Below are 26584 nucleotides of genomic sequence, written 5' to 3' on the forward strand. Positions count from 1 at the left end.
AAGATGGTGAAACCCTGTCTCTACTAAAAATACAAAAATTAACTGGGCGTGGTGGCGGGCGCCTGTAATCCCAGCTACTCGGGAGGCTGAGGCAGGAGAATCGCTTGAACCCAGGAGGTGGAGGTTACTGTGAGCCGAGATCGCGCCACAGCACTCTAACCTGGGTGACCGAGCAAGACTCTATCTCAAAAAAAAAAAAAAAAGAAAAAAGAAAAAAAAAAGAAGTAGAAGAGGCTGGGTGCAGTTGCTCATGTCTGTAATCCCAGCACTTTGGGAGGCCAAGGCAGGGGAACCTCTTGAACCCGGGAGGCTGAGGTTGTAGTGAGCCGAGATGACGCCACTGCAACACTGCACTCCAGCCTGGGGGACAGAGCGAGACTCCATCTCAAAAGAAAAAAGAAGAAATAAAATATGCAAAATTATGTAGGTCCAAAATAAAATAGGAGAGAGTGTATGGTATTTTAGGGAGTGGTGATGATTAGTCTGTTTGAGATAAGATCTTGAAGAATTTTCAACTTACTCAAGTTTGAACTCTACCCTCTATGCCAGGAATTGGCAGATTTTTCTGTAAAGAACTAGACAGTATGCACTCAGGTGGTTATAGAAGTTGGATTAAATGGCTGATTTCTCAATTAGATATGGCATTTGAGACTCCGCCTAGGGAGAGTGCTCAGGTCATGCTTATATGTGAAAATGTGTAGTTATTTTTTCCTCTTGCTCTCGCACATGCCCCTTGCTTTCCTAAGCTGAGGTTTTGAAAATGAAATTTTCACAGTTGAGTGAAAATGCCCTCTATAAGCACGTGTATTTCCTCCTTTAAAGAATTTCCTCTCAGGAATAAGAAGAATTGTTCTCTACTGTATTGTAAGACTTGGGGTTCGACCATGAACGCATTAGTCCAGTTCAATAAGCTTCATTTTTCTCGTTGGTAGTAGGGTACATTTTGTGGGAGAACATACCAATGATTTCCTTGCCTTCAGGGAAGTTTAAGCTTATTAAAAGCAGTTACAGATATATTACAGATGTATTATTCAGGAAGTTTCTCAACAGGCAAGAAGGTTCAGCAAGTTCATTGTCTTAATTACAATAATTTTTTTTTTTTTTTTTTTAGACGGAGTCTCTCTGTCACCCAAGCTGGAGTGCGGTGGTGTGATCTCAGCTCACTGCAGCCTCCACCTCCCAGGTTCAAGTAAATTCTCTGCCTCAGCCTCCCGAGTAGCTTGGACTACAGGCGCCCACCACCATGGCTGGCTAATTTTTGTATTTTTATTAGAGATGGGTTTTCACCATCTTGGCCAGGCTTGTCTTGAACTCCTGACCTCGTGATGCACCCACCTCGGCCTCTCAAAGTGCTGAGATTACAGGCGTGAGCCACCGCAGCTGGCCTACAACAACATCTTTTTTTTTTTTTTTTGAGATGGAGTCTTGCTCTGTGGCCCACGCTGGAGTGCAGTGGTGTGATCTCAGCTCATTGCAACCTCCGCCTGCCGGTTTCAAATGATTCTTGTGCTTCAGCCTCCCAAGTAGCTGGAATTGCAGATGTGCACCACCATGCCTGGCTAATTGTTGTATTTTTAGTAGAGACGGGGTTTTGCCATGTTGGCCAGGCTGGTCTCGAACTCCCGAACTCAGGTAATCTGCCTGCCTCAGCCTCCCAAAGTGCCAGGATTACAGGCATGAGCTACCATGCCCATCCAATTAGTGTAACTTTTTACATGTTGTATTTTTAAAACTCATAACTTATAATCTAAAATTTATGCTCAGCACAGCTAACTTTGGAGACATACCAAGAATGGCCAAATTTAGATTTGATTTTTATTTATTTATTTATTTTTAGAGATGGGGGGCGTCTCGCTGTGTTGGCCAGGCTAGAGTGCAGTGGCTATTCACAGGCATGATCATAGTGCATACACTATAGCCTCGAACTCCTGGGCCCCAGTGATCCTCCCACCTCAGCCCCTTGAGCAGCTGGAACTACAGGTGCGCACCACCACGCCCAGCTAAATCTGGATTGTGTGGAGTCACTAGGTTAGTGGTAATGTGTTACTGCGGTAAGAGGAACCTTAATACAGGAAATAAAAGTTGTCGTCAGATTCTTTGAATGCCCAGCCCTAAGCAGGCACTCACCCTGTTCCCGGAAAGAGCTGGGTCCAGCTGTGTTTTCTAGTGGCCCAATAACAAGAAGCAGACAAACTAGGGAAAAAGAGAGTTTATTGCTGTAACGGGAAGGTCAGAGATAATTCCACCAGACCAACTCAAAGTGTTTGATTTTCTTCGTGCTTGCATAGGTTTGGGTTATGTGCCTATGTGCGGTATTGCACTTGCCAAAGTCTATGGGTAACTAATTTTGTTTCAACTAGAAAGGGCCAAAAAAGTGCTTTCTAAGTCTAATCAAGGTGTGAGAGCCCCGGTACCTTCAAGGCCTGCCTCCTAAATTCTATTTAACGAGGACTGTGGTACCAGAGTGTTGGTTTATTTATTTATTTTTGAGACAGAGTGCCACTCTGTCGCCCAGGCTGGAGTGCAGTGGCACGCTTGCTGCAACCTCCACCTCCCGGGTTCAAGTGATTCTCCTGCCTTCGCCTCCCAAGTAGCTGGGACTACAGGTGTGCGCCACCACGCCTGGCTAATTTTTCTATTTTTAGTAGAGACGGGGTTTCACCATGTTGACCAGGCTGGCCTTGAACTGACCTCAGGTGATCCGCCACCTGACGTCCCAAAGTGCTGGGATTACAGGCGTGAGCCACTGTGCCTGGCCAGGTGTGTTTATTTCTATCTTATCTTACCTCATTTACAGTTTGGTCCGGAGAGCTGCCTTAGACTCTCCAATAAATCTATTCAAACAGCTGCCTCTGTTATCTTGACTTGCTCCAATTTTGGGAGAAGCCTGTGTAGGAGCTGTGTTTCATCTCTGGGTTTGATGTCTGGGCATCAGTTTCCCTGGGCTTAATTATTAGCTTACTGTGAAGGCACCGTTGTGGAAATTTCTCTGCGTAGTTAGGGTGCTATTCAGGTCTGTCTGTGTGACTGTCATGCAGGACTGTCTGTGTAACTGTGGGGAGCACTGACCTGCCACAACCCCTCTCTGGAAGCAAGCATCCAGTCCCCGCTGGCTTTGGGGATTCCTAGGTCATAGCAGCCACAGCACACCCATTGGGCCTGCCTCTCACCAGGCAGCTTTACCTGTCTGTCTGCGGCCCAGGATGTCGTGAGGCCTGCTGTGTGTCACGAGGAGTGTTGTCAGCTGGTTGGATGAAGGTCACCCAGAGCTCATAGGTGTGGAGGGGAGGGGCATCCTATAACTAAACAAATGGCCGCGGACTTGGCAATTCATCTTTCAGAAGAAGAGCCAGTGGCCAGGCTGTCAGCTGGTCTCTTTGAGGTTGGGTGCATTTACCGAAAATGCGTGGCTTGAATTTCCTCCTTTGGATTTTGAAACAGCATGTTTTTCAAACCTTTCGTCCACCTTCTGGGCGTTTCTTATTAATCTTTTTGGTCAAAAGTCTTATCCTGATCATGTTTTCTTTCTAAGACAAAAGGCTCCCTGTGAAGTACCTGCCTGGGGAAGGGAGAGGTTGAGCTTGTTTCTTCTAGGTCACCCCAAAGAGGGGGATTCTGAAATTGGTGGTGTTTCCAGGGGAGTATATTCTTTCTCTGTTTATTGTCCCCTAACCTTTTTTTTTTTTTTTTTTGAGACGGAGTCTCGCTGTGTCGCCCAGCCTGGAGTGCAGTGGCGTGATCGCGGCTCCCTGCAACCTCTGCCTCCTGGGTTCAAACGATTCTCCTGCCTCAGCCTCCTGAGTAGCTGGGAGTACAGGCACTCACCACCGCACCTGGCTAACTTTTATATTTTTAGTAGAGACAGGGTTTTGCCATGTTAACCACACTGGTCTCGAACTCCTGACCTCAAGTGATCTGCCTTCCTCGGCCTCCCACAGTGCTGGGATTACAGGTGTGAGCCACCATGCTCTGCCATATTGTCCTCTAACTTTCATGTGCATGAGAAGTAGCTGGAAAGCTTGTTTAAAATGCAGATTTCCTGGCCTGGGGTGGGGCCTGGGGACCTGCATTTTAACCAGCGCAGCACCCCAATGATTGTGATGCTGGGGGTCCTTGAGAAACACAGCAACTCTGATGGTGGCCAGAAATCGGCGTTCCTTGCCCTCCCCTGCAGCTTGGGCTTTGCGTACCTGATTTAGGGTGTTTGTGCGTGTGTAGTGCGTGCATGTGTGCACGTATTTGTGCACATTTGCCAGACACTCCGTTGGTACTAAATCTGAAGCTAATGCGTGTCACATGACCACCACTTTAATCTTCCCCACCGCCCTCTGGGTGTATCATTATTGACCCCTTATTCCTGAAAAAGAAACTCAAGCTGAGACAGGTGAAGTGACCTGTCCCGAGCCCAATGCATTTACTAATAGTAGAACTGGGACCCCAGTCCGGCCAGACTCCAGGGTCCAGGACCTGTTCGTAACAACTGGGACCCACAGGTGGAAAGGTTGCCCCAGGCGCCTCTTTTCTTTTTGCGCTGCCTGTACCAGTAGGGCCATCTTTGTAGCCAAAAGTCGGAGGCTTGGGACCATGCCCAGGGGGACCTGGTAATGCCATTTCTGCACTCTGACAAAAACTGAGTTTATGAATGACTTAGGTAATGTGCATTGAAACATTTTTGTAATTATTTCCCTCTCTCTCCTCTCCTCCCCCCTCTTCTTTTTCTCTGTCCCCTTAAAGACCCTCTTTCCCAGCTGCCCACGCCTCAGCACCCGAAGATTCGCCTGTACAACGCAGAGCAGGTCCTGAGTTGGGAGCCGGTGGCCCTGAGCAATAGCACAAGGCCTGTTGTCTACCGAGTGCAGTTTAAATAGTAAGCCGGTATTTCTGTTGGATCCTTGCTGGGAGCTGTGGGGGCGTCGTGGGGAACCCTAGGGCCACATACTAGTTCCTGCCTCTTTGCAGGGTTTGTCATCAAACCCGTGGGAAGCACATCTTTCTTGGAGCTTGTAAAATCTCTGAGGACAGAGGTTTCACAACCTCCCACTCGTCTGAAGGCTTAAACGACACTGGCGGTCAGGATTCTGCTGTCTAACCACACAGGTTCTTGCTTTGGTGGAAAGTTTATTCTTTTGCTGGTTTCGGGAGAAGGGTTGTAAAAGTAGGCTTCCGCCATGGAAGAGCAGGAGGCAGCTTTTAGTCTTCATCTTCGGGCTTAAAAATCAGATTGATTTAACCTTATAGACCAAATATGGCCTGATCAGAAATTTGTTTTGTTAATTACAATGAATTCTCAGTTTCTCAAGTGGTTTTCCATTTTGTGTATTATCCTGGCTCCTTCATCTGTCTCTTGCCTCTTCAAGCTTTTGCAGAATTGGCCATCACTTGATTTGCAATATAAATACATGTAGAAAGAGGGCAAAGTCCACATCCTATGTTATTTTTTGTTTACATTGTTAAGTAGATTAATTGAAGAGTAAGGGGAAGTTTTTGGCTAAGCCATTTTGTACTATTCGGTAAACCAAATGTAAAGACATGATGATGTCCCGTGCCTGGGAGATGGGATTGGTTCATATGTGTTCACCTGATGCTGTTTGCAGTATCAATTAGCATAGCCCTTTCAGAGAGTAATTCTACCAGACATTTGAAGTCGTGGAAATGTCCATAGTAGTTTTCCAATGTGTGTGTGTGTGTGTGTGTGTGTGTCTGTCTGTCTGTTGTTTTGAAACAGAGTTTCCCTCTATCGCCCAGACTGGAGTGCAATGGCATGATCTCAGCTCACTGCAACTTCCGCCTCCTGGGTTCCAGTGATTCTCATGCCTCCTGAGTAGCTGAGACTACAGGCATGAGCTACCACGGCTGGCTAATACGTATGTTTTTAGTAGAGATGGGGTTTTGCCATGTTGGCCAGGCTTATCTCAAATTCCTGGCCTCAAGTGATCTGCCCGCCTGGGCCTCCCAAAGTGCTGGGATTGCAGGTGTGAGCCACCATGCCCAGCCTTCATAGTAGTTTTATCCTACACAGATAATTCAACCCCCATCAAAAAAAAGAGAGACAAAAACTATAATCATGAAGAGATACATGGAAGTGTATATTCATATCCATCAGTAGGAAAGTGACAAATTGTAGCCTGCTAACTTACGCTTGAACACTAAACCACAGACAGCCACTAGAAAGGATAATTAGATGTCATCTGTCAGAAATTGCAACTCCGTAAACTTTGGCATGTATTTGTATTTGTTATTTCTTATTTTTGTTACTTAAAAAAATTTTTTTTATTTACTTTATACTGAAAAGTTGCAAGTGATGTACATTTATTGTCAAGAATAGAAAGGGGTTGATCACGGTGGCTTACACCTGTGAAAGAATAGAAAAGTAGGTCAGGCGCAGTGGCTCACGCCTATAATCCCAACACTTTGGGAGGCCGAGACGGGCGGATCATGAGGTCAGGAGATCGAGACCATCCTGACTAACACGGTGAAACCCTGTCTCTACTAAAAAATACAAAAAATTAGCTGGGTGTGGTGGCGGGTGCCTGTAGTCCCAGCTACTTGGGAGGCTGAGGCAGGAGAATGGCGTAAACCCGGGAGGCGGAGCTTGCAGTGAACTGAGATCGCGCCACTGCACTCCAGGCTGGGCGACAGAGCGAGACTCTGTCTCAAAAAAAAAAAAAAAAAAGAAAAAAGAAGAGAAAAGTAATGTGGAAAAATGACAGGCAATTGATTTGTTAGAAGAGTAGGTTTCCAGTTTTTTTTTGAGACAAAGTCTCTGTTGCCCAGGCTGTAGTGCAGCGGCACGGTCTTGGCTGACTACAACCTTCACCTCCCAGGTTCAAGCAATTCTCATACCTCAGCCTTCTGTGTGGCTGGGATTACAAGTGTGCGTGCACCACCCCACCCAGTTCAGATAACTTCTTATTCTCTTTTTTTTTTTTTTTTTTTTGAGATGAGGTCTCATTCTGTCCCCCAGGCTGGAGTGCAGTGGCATGATCATGGCTCAATGCAGCCTCAACTTCCTGAGCTCAAGAGATCCTCCCACTTCAGCCTGCCGAGTAGCTGGGACTATGGGCGCACGCCACTGTACCCAGCTAATTTTTAATTTTTTGAAGAGATGGAGTTTCGTCATGTTGCCCAGGCTGGCCTCGAACTCCTGGGCTCAAGTGATCTACCCACCTCAACCTCCCAAAGTGCTGGGATTACAGGAATGAGCCATCACATTGGCCTTTCTTATTTGTTTTTAAATGTCTGTTATAACAGTATTTGCTTAATAGAAACAGGTGCTAAAGTGAGGTTTGAGAGTTATCTCTAAATCACATTTATCTGTTCTTCCAGTAGTTATAAATAACCAACATTAAGTCACCTGTAATTAATGGAGTGCAATCCACCAGAACAGGCTACACAATTTGCAAAACCCAGTGCAAAATGAAAATGTGAGACCCCCATTCAAAGAGCATTAAGAATTTCAAGATAGCTACTGCAGAGCATCAAATGAAGTGCCTTTCTGAGAACGGGGCTTGATGTGAGCACACAGGTCACATGTCATGTCAGCATTCAGCAAACATGATACCCTAGGGCTAAACAAGAAACTTGTGAGAGTCACAGCTGATGTATTGACTTAGCCTTGACAGCTGATTGATGGGCTTAGCATTGCTTGGCCTTGAACAGGGAAGTATGTTTGCTGGTTTTCAGAGGAGATGCTTCTAAAAATAGAAGAAAACGTTACTGCATTTAAAAAAACAAAAACAAAAACCTTTGATAGCGTTTCATATGATAAACTAACCTGTTTCACTTTATCTTCTTTTCAAAAAGCATTTTGTAGATATTTTCTCAGGGATAAAGTTTGGTTTTATTTTATTTCTTATTTTTTTTTAATTAATTAATTAATTAATTTATTTAGAGACAGAGTCTCTGTCATCCAGGCTGGAGTGCAGTGGCGTGATCTCAGCTCACTGCAACTTTTGGCTCACTGCACCTCTGGCTCACTGCAACCTCCACCTCCTGGGTTCAAACGATTCTCCTGCCTCAGACTCCCGGGTAGCTGAGATTACAGGCACCCGCCACCACACCCGGCTGATTTTTACATTTTTAGTAGAGACAGAGTTTCACCATGTTGGCCAGGCTGGTCTTGAACTCCTGACCTCAGGTGATCTGCCCGCCTAGCCTCCCAAAGTGCTGGGATTACAGGCATGAGCCACTGCGCCTGGGTAGAGGTTGGTTTAGTAAAAGAAACATAGGTTAGGATACATGTGAATGTTCCTGTTAGAAGAAGGTGAAATTGAGGATGATTTCTTTTTCTTTTTCAGTTTGTAGATTTGATAATGGAAGAGGACCTTTGCATTTGTTTTCAGATACTTTGTTTTAGATACAAACATGTGTTTGGGACTTTTTATTAGTTTTGAGGCTTGTGAGACTTAAACTTCCACCCTGTTTCTCTACAATAAAGCATTGCTATGATTAGAAATGAAGATGCCTTTGTGTTTTGACAGTCGGAGTAGCAAGACCGAAATTACATGGAGCACTTTGTGGGAGAATCTCAAGTCTAAATCATGGGTAGCAGACAGTGGCTGCAGGCTATTTGGCTCCCAGTGTTTAATTTTTTTGTCTTCAATTAGTTGACAGTGTTATGAAATCTGGATTTTTTCACTTAGAAAAAAAAAAAATACATAACAGGAAAAAAAAAAAAAACAATCCTGGTTTTAGTTTTCCTTGAAAATGCAGACGGTCGGGCAGCAAGGCCCTTCCCAGGTCATGCCTCCTGGTCTACTGCCAGCCTCTCTCTCAGACCTGCCCAGCCCTGTCTTCTCAAACATTTGTTTTTCATTTTCTTCTGATTTTAGTAGCAATCCGTGTGCTTTATAGAAAATCTGGACAATCTAGAAAAGTAGAAAAAAATAAAATTAAAGTAACCTGTTGTTCTACACTCTAAGAATAATCACTATTCTCATTTTTACTTTTTATTTTATCTTATTTATTTATTTATTTATTTATTTAAGACAGAGTCTTACTCTATTGCCCAAGCTGGAGTGCAGTGGCGCAATCTCAGCTCACTGAAACCTCCGCCCCCTGGGTTTAAGTGATTCTCCTGCCTCAGCCTCCCGAGTAGCTGGGATTACAGGCGTCCGTCACCATGCCTGGCTAATTTTTTTTGTATGTTTAGTAGAGATGTGGTTTCACTATGTTAGCCAGGCTGTTTTTGAACTCCTGACCTGAAGTGATCTGCCCACCTCGGCCTCCCAAAGTGCTGGGATTAGAGGTGTGAGCCACTGCACCCAGCCACGATTCTCATTTTAGACTTTTTTTCTAAATTCATTCTCTTGTTTGAAAATGTGTGTGTGTGCGCGTGTGTGTAAACCAAACTGGGGTCACACTTTTGGGGTCTCTTTCCTTTTTTTATTTTAATTTGCCATAGTTCAATGTGAGCATTTTTTCATGTAATTATTACTGTGTGGACATTGTATGTTTCATTATGTGACATATCACATGTGCTGTATTTAACTTTTCCCCACTCATGGGTGTAGACAGTTGGCAGTTGGTGCCTGTCCTAAGTCATGTCCTCGAACATGAATCATATCTGGTTATTTTCTTACATTTCTAGAAGAGAGGTTGCTGGGCCAAAGGGGATGGACTTATTTAACATTTTTGTGAGTGACCTCACAAAGGCTGGACATAGCTCTTGAGTCCCAGAGACAGGCTGAGCCTCGGCAGTGGCAGGGGTGTGGAGGAGCAGGCCCCGCACCGCATTGGAGGAAGAGCCGTGCATGTTGCTCTTGGAGGAGGAGGAGTGGGGTGGTTAGAGGGTCTTTAAGTGTCTGTCTACCTTCAAAAAGAAATCACTCACCTCTTCCAGGGCACGCCCCTCACCCCCCGCCTGGGAGGTGAGGCTCATGGTTTGCGATCCCTCTCCCCATTAGGGTCTGTCACCCTGGAGCTGGGTAGTAGGTATCTATTGCGAGTGTCTTCATGGAAGCCCTGGCCATGCATCTTGAAGTGGCTTTCATCTTGTCCCTTGCCACTTAAACGGAAGATGCATTTCGGAGAGGGTTGGAGGTACAGTTAGAAGCATGTGTGATACGTGAAAGCTGGTGGCCGTGGGGATACGGAGTGGTCTCCAGTCTCGTCTCCTGTCTCCCATGACCTTGCTTTCTGGGCCATAGTTGCTGTCCTAGAAGGGACACTATCCACAGCCCCTACTCAGGCTCCCAGCAGCCACCTCCTTGGCCTTTCTGAAGACTGTCACCTAAGGTAAAGAGGTCAGAGCTGGGGACTAGAGTCCCGTGTGGGGCTGTGGCATTGGAACTCTGGGAAAGGCACTGTCATTCACAAGGATGTGTGGCCATGTATTTGGCAAGATTTTCATATGGGTGAGACAAATCCTCTTTAAATGGGCAGCTATGGGGTGGAAAGAAACTCCACACCAGCAGGAAGCAGGACTGGAGTTTGTATTAATGCAGGTCCATGCCCAAAACATAGGCTACAGAGACTGAGTTTGAAGAATTAAAATCAGTTATGGGATGGAATGGGAGAAAATACTTGCAAATCATATATCTGACAAGGGAATTGTATCCAGAATAGATAACGAACTCTTACAATTCAACAATTAAAAGACAAATAACCCAATTAAAAACCACAGCTGGGCACCGTGGATCACGCCTGTAATCCCAGAACTTTGGGAGGCCAAGGAGGGAGGATTACTTGAGTCTAGGAGCTCAAGACCAGCCTGGGCAACATGGAGAGACCCCAGCTCTACAAAAAAATTAAAAATAAAAGTAGCGACTGGGCACAGTGGCTCATGTTTATAATCTCGCACTTTGGGAGGCCAAGGCGGGTGGATCACATGAGGCCAGGAGTTTGAGACCAGCCTGGCCAACATAGTAAAACCCCGTCTCTACTAAAACTATAAAAATTAGCCAGGCATGATGGTACATGCCTGTAATTCCAGCACTTTGGGAGGCCAAGGCAGGTGGATCACTTGAGGTCAGGAGTTGGAGACCAGCCTGGCCGATATGGTGACACCCCATCTCTACTAAAAAATACAAAAATTAGCTGGGTGTGGGGCTTGCACCTGTAGTTCCTGCTACTCGGGAGACTGAGGCACGAGAATCACTTGAACCCAGGAGGTGGAGGTTGCTGTGAGCTGAGATCGCACCACTGCACTCCAGCCTGGGTGACACAGCAAAACTCCATTTCAAAAAAAAAAAAAAAAAGGGGTGGGGGGGAACTGTGGAGTATATATAAATTGTATCTCAATAAACCTGTGTTTTGAACAAAAGCTCTGGGGAAACTGTTACACATAAAGCAGAGGGAATTCTGTGAATTGAAATCCTTTTTTCCTTCCCAGCACCGATAGTGAATGGTTCATGACCGACATCATGTCCATAGGGGTGAATTGTACACAGATCACAGCAACAGAGTGTGACTTCACTGCCGCCAGCCCCTCAGCAGGCTTCCCAATGGATTTCAATGTCACTCTGCGTCTTCGAGCTGAGCTGGGAGCACTGCATTCTGCCTGGGTGACAATGCCTTGGTTTCAACACTATCGGAATGGTAAGAGAACGTGGGTATGGAACTTCCTTTATACTTTCCAGGTTTTTTTCACTTGCAGTATTGACTCCACACACCTCTGTTCTGCCTCTCATCCTAAATGACCAGCAGACAAAGGGATAGCATGGTCAAACCCACACTCTGATGTTGGAGTCCGATGCTAGGAGAGTATGATTTGCTAAACCAGGGGTTGGCCAGCTACAGCCTGCAGGCCAAATCTGGCCCACCACTTGTTTTTGTAAATAAAGTTTTATTGGGCCGGGTGCGGTGGCTCAAGCCTGTAATCCCAGCACTTTGGGAGGCCGAGATGGGCGGATCACGAGGTCAGGAGATCAAGACCATCCTGGCTAACACGGTGAAACCCCGACTCTACTAAAAAATACAAAAAAAAAAAACTAGCCGGGCGAGGTGGCGGGCGCCTGTAGTCCCAGCTACTCGGGAGGCTGAGGCAGGAGAATGGCGTAAACTCGGGCGGCGGAGCTTGCAGTGAGCTGCGATCCGGCCACTGCACTCCAGCTTGGGTGACAGAGCGAGACTCCGTCTCAAAAAAAAAAAAAAAAAAAGTTTTATTGGCACACACAGTTACATCCATTTTTTATTGTGTCTATGGCTGCTTTCACACTACAATGGTAGAGTAGTTGCAATAGCAACTGTTGAGCCTGCAAAGTCTGAATTTACTGCGGCTCTTTGCTGAAAAAGTTTGCCAACCTCATGCTAGAAGGGATGCTAGCATATGTATCTGATCACCCTCACTTATTCTGGTGCAACTTCTTTTATGTTACAGAATAGGCACTTTGAATGGTGCCTGGCATGTAGTAGGTATTCAGTAAATATTTGTCGAATGACTTGAGTGAACAAATGTGTCCGCAGATATTGGAAGGAGACTGAAGAACCCTCAGATTCCAGTTCCTACATTTGTTGCTCCAGTAATTCATTTGTCACGTGGTCAGCCATGCCAGATGCTTCTTCCGTGTCTGGCTTATGCACACACAGGGCATGAAACTTACTTGGATCGTGATTTAGACAAACTAATATATAAGACAATTGAGAAAATATGATCACCGTCTAGATATTTGATATATAATGAAGAATTATCGTTGACTTATTTTCAGTGTTGTAATGGTGTTTTGGTTATGATTTTTAAAGGGGGAGGTATTCTGGTTAAGATGTTAAAGTTTATGTTATGTGTATTTTAACCAAAATAAAAAATTGGGGGAATAAAAAGGGTTCCTGCTGGGTGCGGTGGCTCACGTCTATAATCTTGGCACTTTGGGAGGCCGAGGCAGGCAGATCACTTGAGGTCAGGAGTTCGAGACCAGCCTGGCCAACATGGTGAAACCCTGTCTCTACTAAAAACACAAAAATTAGCTGGGCTTGGTGGTGCATGCCTATAATCCCACCTACTTGAGAGGCCAAGGCAGGAGAATCACTTGAACCCGGGAGGCAGAGGTTGCAGTGAGCCCAGATCACATCACTGCACTCCAACCTGAGCAACAGAGCAAGACTCAGTCTCAAAAAAACAAAGTTAAAAATTTTAAAAAGTGTTCCTGTATTTCAGAGGTACATATTAAAGTATTTGCAGATGAAATGATGTGATTGCTGAGATTTGTTCAAAGAAATCAAAATAGGCTGAGCGCAGTGGCTCACACCTGTAATCCCAGCACTTTGGGAGACCGAGGCAGGTGGATCACCTAAGGTTTGGAGTGGGAGACCAGCCTGGCCAACATAGTAAAATCCCATCTCTACTAAAAATACAAAAAATTAGCTGGGTGTGGTGGCAGGCACCTAAATCCCAGCTACTTGGGAGGCTGAAGCAGGAGAATCGCTTGAACCTGGGGGCAGAGGTTGCGGTGAGCTGAGATCGCACCATTGCACTCCAGTCTGGGCAACAAGAGCGAAACTCCATCTCAAAAAGAAAAAAAAAGAAAGAAAGAAATCAAAATAATCCAAAGAGCAGGAGGGGCAAGGACGAAGTTTCTAGGCATAGAAGAAATAAAAATTGGTCATAAGTTGACAGTTCATTCAGTTGGGTAATGAGTACACGAGTGTTCGTTATGATCTTCTCTCTACATTTTATTTATTTACTTTTTTTGAGACGGAGTCTTGCTCTGTCGCCCAGGCTGGAGTACAGTGGCGTGATCTCCACTCACTGCAAGCTCTGCCTTCCGGGTTCACGCCATTCTCCTGCCTCAGCCTCCCGAGTAGCTGGGACTACAGGCACCCGCCACCATGCCTGGCTAATTTTTTGTATTTTTAGTAGAGACAGGTTTTCACCATGTTAGCCAGGATGGTCTCGATCTTCTGACCTCATGATCTGCCTGCCTTAGCCTCCCAAAGTGCTGGGATTACAGGCGTGAGCCACCATGCCCGGCCAATCTACTTTCTATGTGTTTGAAATTTTCTGTAATAAAAAGTTTTTTGTTGTTGTTGGGTTTTTTTGTGTTTTTGTTTTTGTTTTGAGATGGAATCTCGCTCTGTCACCCAGGCTGGAGTGCAGTGGCACGATCTCGGCTCACTGCAAGCTCCACCTCCCGGGTTCAAGTGATTCTCCTGCCTCAGCCTCCCAAGTAGCTGGGACTACAGGTCGTGCCACCATGCCTGGCTAATCCTGGCTAATTTTTTGGTTGTTGTTGTTGTTGTTGTTGTTGTTGTTGTTGTTGTTTTGAGACAGAGTCCCGCTCTGTTGCCCAGGCTGGAGTGCAGTGGCACAATCTCGGCTCACTACAAGCTCTACCTCCCGAGTTCACACCATTCTCCTGCCTCAGCCTCCCGAGTATCTGGGACTACAGGTGCCCGCCACCATGCCCGGCTAATTTTTTGTATTTTTAGTAGAGACGGGGTTTCACCATGTTAGCCAGGATGGTCTTGATCTCCTGACCTGGTGATCCACCTGCCTCGGCCTCCCAAAGTGCTGGGATTACAGGTGTGAGCCACCATGCCCGGCCAATAAAAAGTTTTTTTAGAGAGGCTCATGCCTGTGATCTTAGCCCATTGGGAGGCTGAGATGGGAGGATTGCTTGAGCTCAGGAGTTCAAGATGAGCCTAGGGAACATAGCAAGACCCCATCTCTATTTTTTTTTTAAGTTTTTTTTTAAAAAAATCAGTGGTTTGTGCTAGGTGCTGTGAGGGATAGAAACAGAGAAGACCAGGCAGTCCTGCTGGTTCCTCGTCTGCTGTGGACAAGCCATTTGTCCTTGGGTACAGAACCACCCCCCATTTGAGCTATAAAGTGTCAAATAAGTGGGAATTAGGAGTATGAAGTAATGATGGCCGGGCACAGTGGCTCACCCCTGCAGTCCCAGCACTTTGGGAGGCTGAGGCAGGCAGATCATCTGAGGTTAGGAGTTCAAGACCAGCCTGGCCAACATGGTGAAACCCCCATGTCTACTAAAAATGCAAAAGTTAGTTGGGTATGGTGGCGCATGCCTGTAATCCCAGCTACTGGGGAGGCTGAGGCATGAGAATCACTTAAGCCTGGAGGCTGAGGCGGGAGAATCTCTTGAATCTGGGAAGTGGAGGTTGCAGTGAGCCAAGATTACACCATTGCACTCCAGCCTGGGTGATAGAGCAAGGCTCCATCATTTAAAAAAAAAAAAAAAAGAGGAATGATAGTTACCACCACTGCCCAGGGATCAAGAGAAGGTAACAGAAGCAGGGTGTATAGTGACATTGGGTCTGGTACCAGCCAGCTGCCGCTCTCAGCTGGAGTCAAGCACCCATGTTTCTGTTAGTTACTGGCTGGGTTGCTGTTCTTTGCCCGCGTGCTTCAAAAGCTTGACACAGTGGTGGTCTCACCTCATACCTGCCACTTTCACCTCTGCTGGTGGCGTTAGAATCAGTAATGGACATGAAGGAGGTTTACCAAGTGGAGGAGTGAGATGGTGGTTGGAGGGGGCGGGCGTTGATATCACCCCCGCCTGGGTTCTTATCCCAACTCTGCCATTTACTGGCTGTTACTCTGGGCAAATAGTGTCACCTCCTGGCTTCTGTTTCCTCATCCGAGAAATGGGGATAACCTTATTTGTTTTTTTGTTTTGTTTTTTGTTTTTTTGAGGCAGTCTCATTCTGTCGCCCAGGCTGGAGTGCAGTGGAGCAATCTCAGCTCACTGCAACCTCCGCCTCCAGGTTTAAGTGATTCTTGTGCCTCAGCCTCCCCAGTAGCTGGGATTACATGCGTGTGCCACCACACCCCAGTTAATTTTGTTTTTGTTTTTGTGAGACAGAGTTTCACTCTTGTCACCCAGGCTGGAGTGCAGTGGCACGATCTTGGCTCACTGCAACCTCTGCCTCCCAGGTTCGAGTGATTCTCCTGCCTCAGCCTCCTGAATAGCTGGGATTATAGGCACCCACCACCATGCCCAGCTAATTTTTTTTTTTTTTTTTTTTTTTTTTTTTGAGACAGAGTCTCGCTCTGTGGCCCAGGCTGCAGTGCAGCGGCGCGATTTTGGCTCACTGCAAACTCCGCCTTCCGGGTTCATGCCATTCTCCTGCCTCAACCTTCCGAGTAGCTGGGACTACAGGTGCCCGCCACTGCTCCTGGCTAATTTTTTGTATTTTTAGTAGAGATGGGGTTTCACTGTGTTAGCCAGGATGGTCTCGATCTCCTGACCTCATGATCCGCCCACCTCGGCCTCCCAAAGTGCTGGGATTACAGGCGTGAGCCACTGCACACAGCCTAACTTTTGTATTTTTAGTAGAAATGGCATTTCCGCATGTTGACCAGGCTGGTCTCAAACTCCTGACCTCAAGTGACCCGCCCACCTTGGCCTCCCAAAGTGCTGGGATTACAGGTGTGAGCCACCACGCCCTGCCCAGGATACCCTTATTTGGTGGTGACACTGATCTGTAAGAGGCTTCGTGGAAAGGCCATTTGCCTGGAGGCTCCACGCATTGTCGTCCGGTGTTCCTGGAGCCAGCCTTCCTCCAGTGCTGTGAGAGGAGTCAGATTGTTCTCCCCTCTAGAGACAAGGTTTACCAGGTTCATATCAGATTCCAGGTCGGGACTTTCTTCAGAAGGGCAGGTCTGAGCCCTGTGCTTTCAGCCGTACAGTGGCCAGCTGTGGCTGGTGTCCACACTCCCACGTGCTAATGGAGATGCCCAAAGAACGTGTCCTACAGCCAGGCCCTGCAGGCGCTTCTGCAACGTGCTTCTGCATGCTCTGCTCACTTAGCTGGGCCAAGGGAAGCTGGAGAACGTGTGCCAGCGTCCCTGAGCAGGCTGAATGGAAGAGCATTTTGTCACTAGCAGTCAATCCACGAACATCACTGTGGCTGTTGGTGGGCCAGGCCTGACCCTGCTTCTGCCACTGGGAGTTGTCTGGACTTAGCACCTCCACCAGAACAAATAAGAGGGCACAGCTACAAACTCCGTAGTTCTTTTGCACAGAGAGAAGCTTGGCCAGATCATACACCTAACCCTCACCAACCTGGAGTGCCCAGGGGAGAGAATCCAGCCCCGCTGTTGTGAACTCACAGTGACAGCATTGTCTCCTTGTGTAAAATGTGGAGACATTGGTCTCTTAGAATTTCGAGGACCCAACCTGTACTTTGATCTGAGTTCCTCTGGTGAATTATACAATGTGCATGCTTACTTAATAAATGCTTCATAGCCCTCACTGATAGCACATCGTGAGTCACCGTCCTAACCTGAGGTGACTATGAGGTGAATTATGTGAAAAGCCTGAACAAACAGACTTACCATGGCAACACTTCTCACTTACCGTGTTTAAATGTAGTATGGGTGTGGTGGCTCACACCTGGAATCCCAGTACTTTTGGAGGTCGAGGCAGAAGGATCACGTGAGCCCAGGAGTTCAAGACCAGCATGGGAAAACTCCAGCTTTACAAAAACAAAAACAAAAAAAAATTAGGCGTGGTGGCACGGGCCTATAGTCTCAGGTACTTGGGAGGCTGAAGTGGTTGGATCACTTCACTCGGGTGCCTGGGAGTTCAAGGTTGCAGTGAGCCATGATTGCACTACTGTACTCCAGCCTGGGCAACAGACCAAGACCCTGTCTCAAAAAAATTTATTTTAATTAATAAATAAACATAGTATTACAAGAAGCTAGGAGACAAATGTACGTAAAGTTTATAAACACCACTTTTGCTCAGTTATATTGGAATTTTATGTATATTGTAGGTAAGGGCTAACAAAATCATTTCCCCTCCGCAGGAAAATTTGACCTTTGGTTAACCTTCCAGTTTTGTTTCTCTGGAAAGCTGACACTAAAGGTGTCATGTCAACCGTGTTACTAAGTGGCACTACTTATGGTCACATGGCCCCTGATTGGTAAACTGCATCTCAGCTGTGACAATCCTAAATACCTGGTAGAAAGCCACATCTCTGCGATCTGCTGGGCACAGTGATTCTTGCAATTAGGCGTGTCCTTTGTGGGGGCCCTGGAAACAACTCCTAGGGAATTATTGTAAGAGACACTGGCTCTGGCGGCCTTTCATTCAGGGAGGCTTTTGCACCTGCCTGGTGGAATCTCACCTTCTGGCATCGGCGCTGCCCCCTGAGTAGCCAGAGGGACTTGCTCTGGGCCACACTGTGGACTGCCTCAAGGCCTCTCCTTCTACCTGGAGCATGGGTGTGGTGGCTCACACTCCAGGTGCTGTCTTCAAGTCAGCCTCACACCTGGAGCCGCCTCTTGTAGACTTGTGCATCCAAAGTCAGCTCCACTGCATGTATAAATAGAAATATGGCTGGGCGCAGTGGCTCACGCCTGTAATCCCAGCACTTTGGGAGGCCAAGGCGGGCGGATCACCTGAGGTCAGTAGTTTGAAACCAGCCTGGCCAACTTGATGAAACCCCGTCTCTACTAAAAATATAAAAATTATCTGGGTGTAGTGGCGTGTGCCTGTAATTGCAACTACACAAGAGGCTGAGGCAGGAGAATCGCTTGAACCCGGAAGGCAGAGGTTGCAGTGAGCCGAGATTGCACCACTGCACTCCAGCCTGGGCGACATGAGCAACATTCCATCTCAAAAATAAATAAATAAATAAATAAATAAATAAATAAATAAATAAATAAAATAAAATAAATAGGCCAGGCGCGGTGGCTCACGCCTGTAATCTCAGCACTTTGGCAGGCTGAGGCAGGCAGATCACGAGGTCAGGAGTTTGAGAACAGCCTGGCCAACATGAAGATACCCTGTCTCTACTAAAAATATAAAAATTAGCCGGACATGGTGGCACACGCCTGTAATCCCAGCTACTTGAGAGGCTGAGGCAAGAGAATTGCTTGAGCCCGGGAGGTGGAGGTTGTGGTGCGCTGAGATCACGTGACTGCACTCTAGCCTGGGCGACAGAGCAGGACTCCGTCTCGAAAAAATAATAAATAAATAAATAGATAAAAATATATGTGTGTAGATATCTACACCCACTATATATATGTATTGCATTATACATATATAGAGTGTATTATATCTATAATACATACGTGTATGTGTATGATTTTCTCTTTGTAATTCTTTTTCAGTGACTGTCGGGCCTCCAGAAAACATTGAGGTGACCCCAGGAGAAGGCTCCCTCATCATCAGGTTCTCCTCTCCCTTTGACATCGCTGATGCCTCCACAGCCTTTTTTTGCTATTATGTCCATTACTGGGAAAAAGGAGGACTCCAGCAGGCAAGAGCATGTTCCTTTTTTGTTTGGGTTTTCTTTTCTTTGCAGTTTCTGGCTTAGCAATAGAAAGAAACCTTTAACATGGACAAAAACAGGGTGTCCCCATGTCCTCGCGTCCTCATAGAGACTGAGCCCTGAGCCTGTTTTCATTGTCCTCTTCAAGACCTGTTTTTCCACTCGGTGTGCTGAGACCTCCCTCCGCCAGGCCGATCTGAAAGGCTGGCCATCCTTTGATGTCACTCTGTTTCCTTGTGTGGGGTCCAGACTTAGCCAGTGCCCTGCTCACAATACCTTTGCCACGCTCTGCAGTTTGGAGGAGGTTTTAGTGGGCCTGGTTCTCCATGAGGAATCCACAACTACAGCCTGCAAGGCTTAACTGTATAAATGTTTGAACAGTTTGTGAAAAGGGCACATGTGGAATCGGGGGGAAACAAAGGGAGAAAGAGCCTTCCAGAGAGCAGCAGGTATGATCACGTTAACAGAGGTGCATGATATCAGAGGGGCCTGGTTAGCCTCGGGGAGCACAGGAAAAAACATGATGGTCTTGAAGCATGTCCAGTGCCTAAATTATCCCAGCTATGTTTAATGAGGTTCTGCTATCTATGTGAACTTCAGAATTTCCTAAATTCAACATTATTATGGTTTTTGATAATAAGAGCTTACATTTATTGAGAGCTTCCTTTGTGTTTGGCTCTGGGCCAGCATTTTAGAATTTTAGATACTTCATCTCATTTCATCTTTTTTTTTTTTTTTTTAGCTGGAGTTTCATTCTTGATGCCCAGCTAGTTTTTGTATTTTTAGTAGAGATGGGGTTTCACCATATTGGTCAGGCTGGTCTCGAACTCCTGACCTCAGGTGATCTGCCCACCTTGGCCACCTAAAGTGCTGGGATTACAGGCATGAGCCACCGTGCCTAGCCCATTTCATCTTTATACTAATCCGTTTGCAGAGAGGGAATCCAAGTCGTTAAGTGACTTGCCTCAGGTCAGTAGCAAACCACTGGCAGAGCAGAGCAGAGATGCCTAGCTTCAGAGCCGTGCTCTTGACCACCATGTTTTTCTGCCACACACTTTGTATCTGCGCTTCTCTCTTTTTTTTTTTTTAATTATTGTTCTTTTTTTCTTTTTCTTTTTTTTTTTGAGACAGTCTCACTCTGTCGCCCAGGCTGGACTGCAGTGGCACGATCTCGGCTCACTGCAAGCTCTGCCTCCCAGGTTCACGCCATTCTCCTGCCTCAGCCGCCTGAATAGCTGGGACTACAGGCGCCCGCCACCATGCCCGGCTAATTTTTTGTATTTTTAGTAGAGACGGGGTTTCACCGTGTTAGCCAGGATGGTCTCGATCTCCTGACCTCGTGATCCGCCCACCTCGGCCTCCCAAAGTGTTGGGATTACAGGCGTGAGCCACCGCGCCCGGCCTATTGTTCTTTTTTTGAGACAGTCTCACTGTCGCCCAGGCTGGAGTACTGTGGTACAATCTTGGCTCACTGCAACCTCTACCTCCCAGGCTCAAGCAATCCACCCACTTCAGCTTCCCGAGTAGCTGGAATTACAGGCCTGTGCCAACCACACCCGGCTAACATTTTAAAATTTTTTTTGTAGAGATGGGGTTTTGCCATGTTGCTCAAGCTGATCTCGAACTCGTGGTCTCAAACAATCTGCCCACCTCAGTCTCCGAAAGTGCTGAGGTTACAGGCATGAGCCCCTGTTCCCAGCCTCCTCTTCATTTCATTATGGGGAGTATGAAACTGGCAAGGTTGAGACTCACTGAAAAACAGATTTAGCATCTAGGAAATAGGGAAAAATCATTTCTCCAAATCAGAGCTCAAGATCTGGGTCAATTAGAATAGAAGGAGCCTGGCAGAATCCAGAAGAGAGAGACTCTGCCTCTTCCAAGCTGTCCTCACCAACCGGATATGGTGCCGGAAATGCAGGAGATGGGGTGGGCGCTCTGGCCACGTTTTTCTCCACGCTTTGGTTGGTTTCTTCACTTGAGGGCACTGTGTTGCTGTGCTACCTCCCACCCTAGATCGCTCAAAGGACTCCCAGGGCCCAGCACAGCCACGCTCTCATTTCTTTTGTTTTGTTTTGTTCTGAGACAGAGTTTCACTGTGTCGCCCAGGGTGGAGTGCAGTGCCACAGTCTCGGCTCATGGGTTCAAGAGATTCTTCTGTCTCAGCCTCCCCATCTGTGCCTGGCCCACACTCTGATTTTTTACAGCAAAAGGATGCAAAGCAAAATCGGCAAAGGGAAGAGGCACATGAAGGAAAGTCCACGGGTGTCCAGGGGTGGGCTTCTGGGAGCCCTCCCCGAGCGGAGTCACGCAGGACACACTTCATTCCTCCACCAGCAAGCTGTGACTGCACGCGTGAACTGCTGTCTGCCAGGGAGGCTTGTGAGAGACCCAGCGCCCAGGGTTTTTACTGGCGCTAGCCACATACGCACCTTCTGTCTAGCGTATGCCAAAATTCCAACTCCCAGAAGGAAAGCAGATGCTCCTCATAAAGAACACACACTGCAAACAGTGTAGGGACAGTAAAGCCACCTTACCAGTTTGGGAATGGGAGGCATAAACCTGAAATCCAAATTCCCAGGCTGGGCGCCGTGGCTCACGCCTGAAACCCCAGCACTGTGGGAGGCCGAGGCAGGCGGATCACTTGGGGTCAGGGGTTCGAGACAGGCCTGGCCAGCATGGTGAAAACCCATCTCTACTAAAAATACAAAAATTAGCCAGGCGTTGTGGCGGGCCCCTGTGATCCCAGTTACTTGGGAGGCTGAAGCAGGAGAATCGCTTGAACCTGGGAGGTGGAGGTTGCAGCGAGTTGAGATCGCACCACTGCACTCCAGCCTGGGCAATGGAGCAAGACTCCGTCTCAAACACACACACACACACACACACACACACACACAAATTCCCAGATGTCAGCCAAGGGTCGACCTTGAAATCAGGCCCTTCAAAGGCCATTAGTGTTAGGCCTGTTACATTAGCTCTTCTGCAGTCTGTGATTCTGAATTTTAGGAATTCCAATTGAATGCTGAAATAAACCCAAAGGGAATTTTCATCCTTAAAATCGCGTCTTCCTCTGCCCTGGCAGTCACCACCACTAAACAGAAGAAAAGATAATGTAAAACCATCAAGTAATACTGCAATTCATAGATAATACAATTATGTTTGTATTTTTATTTTTTAACTTTAATTTTTCAGAGACAATTCCACTCTCTCACCCAGGCTGGAGTGCAGTGGTGCAATCAGAGCTCACTGTAGCCTCCAATTCCCAGGCTCAAGCTGTCCTCCCACTTTGGCCTCCCAAGCAGCTGGGACTATAGGCATGCACCACCATGACCAGCTTATTTATTTATTTTTTTCCATAGAGACGCGGGGAGGGGGTCTCACTATGTTACCCAAGCTCAAACTCAAGTGATTGTCCCACCTCAGCCTCCCGAAGTGCTGGAATTACAGGCATGAGCCACCACGCCTGGCCTATTTTTCTATTTTAAAAAATAATAACATGTTCTGTACTTGGATAATCTGCCTTTTTTCAGTTAACAGTTTAGCAGCCTTGTCTTCCCATGTTTTCAAGCATATGTTATGCCGTCATTTCATGTGACTGCAGTGGATTATATTGTATCTCAAAATTAGAAAACAGTTCTTTGCAAGAAACCCTGTACTGCCATAGTAGGGTATCGCTGTTTTCCACTTCGGTGTGGGACAGTGACAGCCTTGCCAGGACAAGAGTGAGGAGCCATTGCCTGGAGGACCAGGTGGGGAGGCAGCAAGGTCTGCTCGAGGCAACAAGGGGATGCAGGGAGGAGACACAGAACCCTCCTGGAGTCTGGGGTCCAGTTGTCTCCTGATGTCATAAATCTCTAAGGTCATTTTAGCTGAAACTATAGGAGGATCAAGCACATTTTGGTCAAACTAGAAGCAGGTTGGGAATGAAAGGAACGTTATTTCCTAGAATAATTTTTTCTCTGTTGACTAACTTGAGGTATCTAGATTAACTATGAGATACAAAATGTTGGCTGGGCGTGGTGGCTCATGCCTGTAATCCCAGCACTTTGGGAGGCCGAGGCAGGTGGATCACCTGAGGTCAGGAGCTCAAGACCAGCCTGGGCAACATGGGGAAACCCTGTCTCTACTAAAAATACAAAAATGAGCTGGACGTGGTGGTGGGCACCTATAATCCCAGCAACTCAGGAGTTGGAGGCAGGAGAATTGCTTGAACCTGGGAAGCGGAGGTTGCAGTGAGCTGAGGTTGCACCACTGCAATCCAGCCTGGTGACAGAGTGAAACTCCATCTCAAAAAAAAAAAAAAAAGAAGAAGAAGAAAGAAGGAAATACAAAATATTAGTTTGTTTGTTTTGAGATGCAGTCTTGCTCTGTCACCCAGGCTGGAGTGCAGTGGCACAATCTTGGCTCACTGCAGCCTCCGCCTCCTGGTCCAAGTGATTCTCCTCCGTCAGCCTCCCATGCAGCTGGGATTACAGGTGTGCGCCACCACATCTAGCTAATTTTTGTACTTTTAGTGGAGACAGGGTTTTGAGATGTTTGCCAGGCTGGTCTCCAACTCCTGACCTCAGGTGATCCGCCCACCTTGGCCTCCCAAAGTGGTGGGATTACAGGCGTGAGCCACCCTATCCAGCTCAAAATGTTAATTTTAGAGGAGAAAAAGGTTATCCTAGAAATTGGGATTTACTGAAGTCTAGTTATTACAATGGGCACTCTGAGACCACACAGCCAGAAACAGTTCTAAAGCTATCAGCCTCTTTGACCACACAACACACCAGTTTTCACACATACAATGTGTCCACTGCCCGCCAGTGGCCCGCTAAAAATGGCATCTTCTTCTCCTTTGGTTGTCGTGTTCACAGTGAATTTGAGGAAACATCAGAAAAGATGGAGGCAGCTTGGCCGTGTTCATTCAAGGGATTTACATGTGTGCTTGTGGTGTTTTTAAAACAGGTCAAAGGCCCTTTCAGAAGCAACTCCATTTCATTGGATAACTTAAAACCCTTCAGAGTGTACTGTTTACAAGTCCAGGCACAACTGCTTTGGAACAAAAGTAACATCTTTAGACTGGGGCATTTAAGCAACACATCTTGCTACGAAACGATGGCAGATGGTAAAATATACCTTCTTATGTCCTTTCTGAACTGGGAAAGAATACTCCTCCAATAGTGAAATCGGGGACCGCCTATGAGGTCATGGGTGGTGGGAGTGGGGAGAGCCAGTGAGAAGAGAGTGCTGAACTGCAGGTGTAATGAGCTTGTGCTGGGATCTGCGGTCGCGGAGGCTGCCGGACAGCTACCGCTGGCTTTATTTCATTACAGGATTGACTTCAGCTATTAACGTAAGCGTACCGGGTGAGGGTGGGGATAGGGGCACCTGCCCATTCTACTAGGCCAGGAATGCTTTTTAAGCAGCATGGATGGAACATTAACTGATGTTTGTGTTGTGTGTAGGAAGATCATTCTGTTCACTTTCGTGTCATTTTTTTTAGCCTCCACCGAGCTTCAGCAAGTCATCCTGATCTCCGTGGGAACATTTTCGTTGCTGTCGGTGCTGGCAGGGGCCTGTTTCTTCCTGGTCCTGAAATACAGAGGCCTGATTAAATACTGGTTTCACACTCCACCAAGCATTCCGTTACAGATAGAAGAGGTATGTGTGCACATTTCTTTTTTTTTTTTTTTTTTTTTGAGATAGGGTTTTGCTCTGTTGCAGGCTGGACTGTTGTGGTATAATCTCTGCTCACTGCAGCCTCCGTCTCCCAGGTTCAAGCGATTCTGCCGCCTCAGCCTCCTGAGTAGCTGGTATTACAAGTGCTCACCACCATGGCCTGCTAATTTTTGTATTTTTGGTAGAGATGGAGTTTTGCTGTGTTGGCCAGACTGGTCTCGAACTCCTGACCTCAAGTGATCCGCCCACCTCAGCCTCCCAAAGTGCTGGGATTACAGGCGTGAGCCACTGCGCCTGGCCACGCAGACATCTTAATGGTGACACAACAGGGCCCCACTGCCCCGGCAACCCCTAAGAGTGCAGCAGTGGGCAAAGCCGTGGACACAGAGATTTGTGTTAAAAATTGTATGGGGTTATTTATACCCCATGTTCATATTGACTCGATTCACAGCAGCCAAAAGGTGGAAGCACTCTGGTGTCGTTGAAGGATGAATAGATAAACCAATGGATGGTCTTTCCATACGATGGAATGTCATTCAGCATTAGAAAGGAAGGGGATTGTGACACATGCCACCACGTGGATGGACCTTGAGGACATTATGCCGAGTGGAGTAGGACAGTCACGAAAGGATACCGTATGCTTCCACTTAAATGAGGTCCCCAGAGTCATCAAATCCATAAAGACGAGAAGTAGAATGGTGGTTGCAATAGTGGAGGGAGGAAAGCAGGAAGTTCGTGTTGAGTGGGGCCAGAGTTTCAGTTCTGGAGCTGTAGAGAGTTCTCGAGATGGATGGTGGTCATGATTGCACAATGTGAATGTGCTTGGCACTACCGAACTGTACACCTAAAAAGAGTTATAATGGTACATTTTATGTTATGTGCATTTTACCACAATTTAATTTTTTTTTAATGGCATGGGATTGGTTAAAAAGGTGGCAGTAGGCCCCTCTCAGGCAGCAGATCTCCTCTGCTCTCTGGAGAATGCGCCAGGGAAGTGGCCTGGCTGGAGGATGTGAAGGCGGTGGAGAGGGTGATCAGGAGCTTGAGCTTTGGGGCCCACAGGGTGCTTAGGAGGGCCCTAAGGCAGAGTCAACCCCCAGAGCTGTGAGTGCCAGGCCCTATGCACCACTGCCCAGTGAGTATTGGCTAGTGTTTGGAAGGACTTGAGAAAGAACAGCAGTGTGCGTCTTGTGGAAAGTCTTATTTTCCTGCATAGCCCCAGCCCCCTGAGGCTCTGTGAGACCACTGGGCCTTCTGAGGGACATGGTCAGGACATTTTGGGTATGAGAGGCGAGCTGAAAAAAGAACATTTAAAAAGCATTTGCAGCCAGGCGTAGTGAACCACACCTGTAATCCCAGCACTTTGGGAGGCCAAGACAGGAGGATCACCTGAGGTCAGGAGCTGGAGACCAGCCTGGCCAACATGGTGAAACCCTGTCTCTACCAAAAATACAAAAATTAGCCAGGCATGATGGTGGGTGCCTATAATCCCAGCTACTCAGGAGGCTGAGGCAGGAGAATCACTTGAACCAGGAGGTGGAAGTTACAGTGAGCCAAGATCACACCACAGCACTTTAGCCTGGGTGACAGAGCAAAACTTCATCTCAAAAAATAAAAATAAATTAAATAAAAAGCATTTGCTTCTGGAGGCTTCACATTATTCTTGGGTAAACCCAGAGTAAAGGTGTTGGAAACAGAATGTTACTCAGTTACATGAGGGTGAACAGATGTTAGATAAGGTCCAAGT

At 46.9% G+C, this 26584-nt stretch overlaps 1 protein-coding gene across 1 annotated transcript in view; it reads left to right on the forward strand.

Annotated features, from left to right (window-relative positions):
* Window positions 1-26584, forward strand: part of LOC105472941 (interferon gamma receptor 2) — a 36464-nt gene that overhangs the window by 7283 nt on the left and 2597 nt on the right. The window contains exons 2-6 of the mRNA XM_071095643.1: window positions 4735-4867; window positions 11333-11538; window positions 19016-19164; window positions 24124-24283; window positions 24662-24819. Coding sequence (XP_070951744.1) covers window positions 4735-4867; window positions 11333-11538; window positions 19016-19164; window positions 24124-24283; window positions 24662-24819 — 806 coding nt within the window. The remainder of the gene's footprint in view (window positions 1-4734; window positions 4868-11332; window positions 11539-19015; window positions 19165-24123; window positions 24284-24661; window positions 24820-26584) is intronic.

The sequence above is a fragment of the Macaca nemestrina genome, chromosome 4 (assembly GCF_043159975.1).
Source record: "Macaca nemestrina isolate mMacNem1 chromosome 4, mMacNem.hap1, whole genome shotgun sequence".
Classification (NCBI taxonomy): domain Eukaryota; kingdom Metazoa; phylum Chordata; class Mammalia; order Primates; family Cercopithecidae; genus Macaca; species Macaca nemestrina.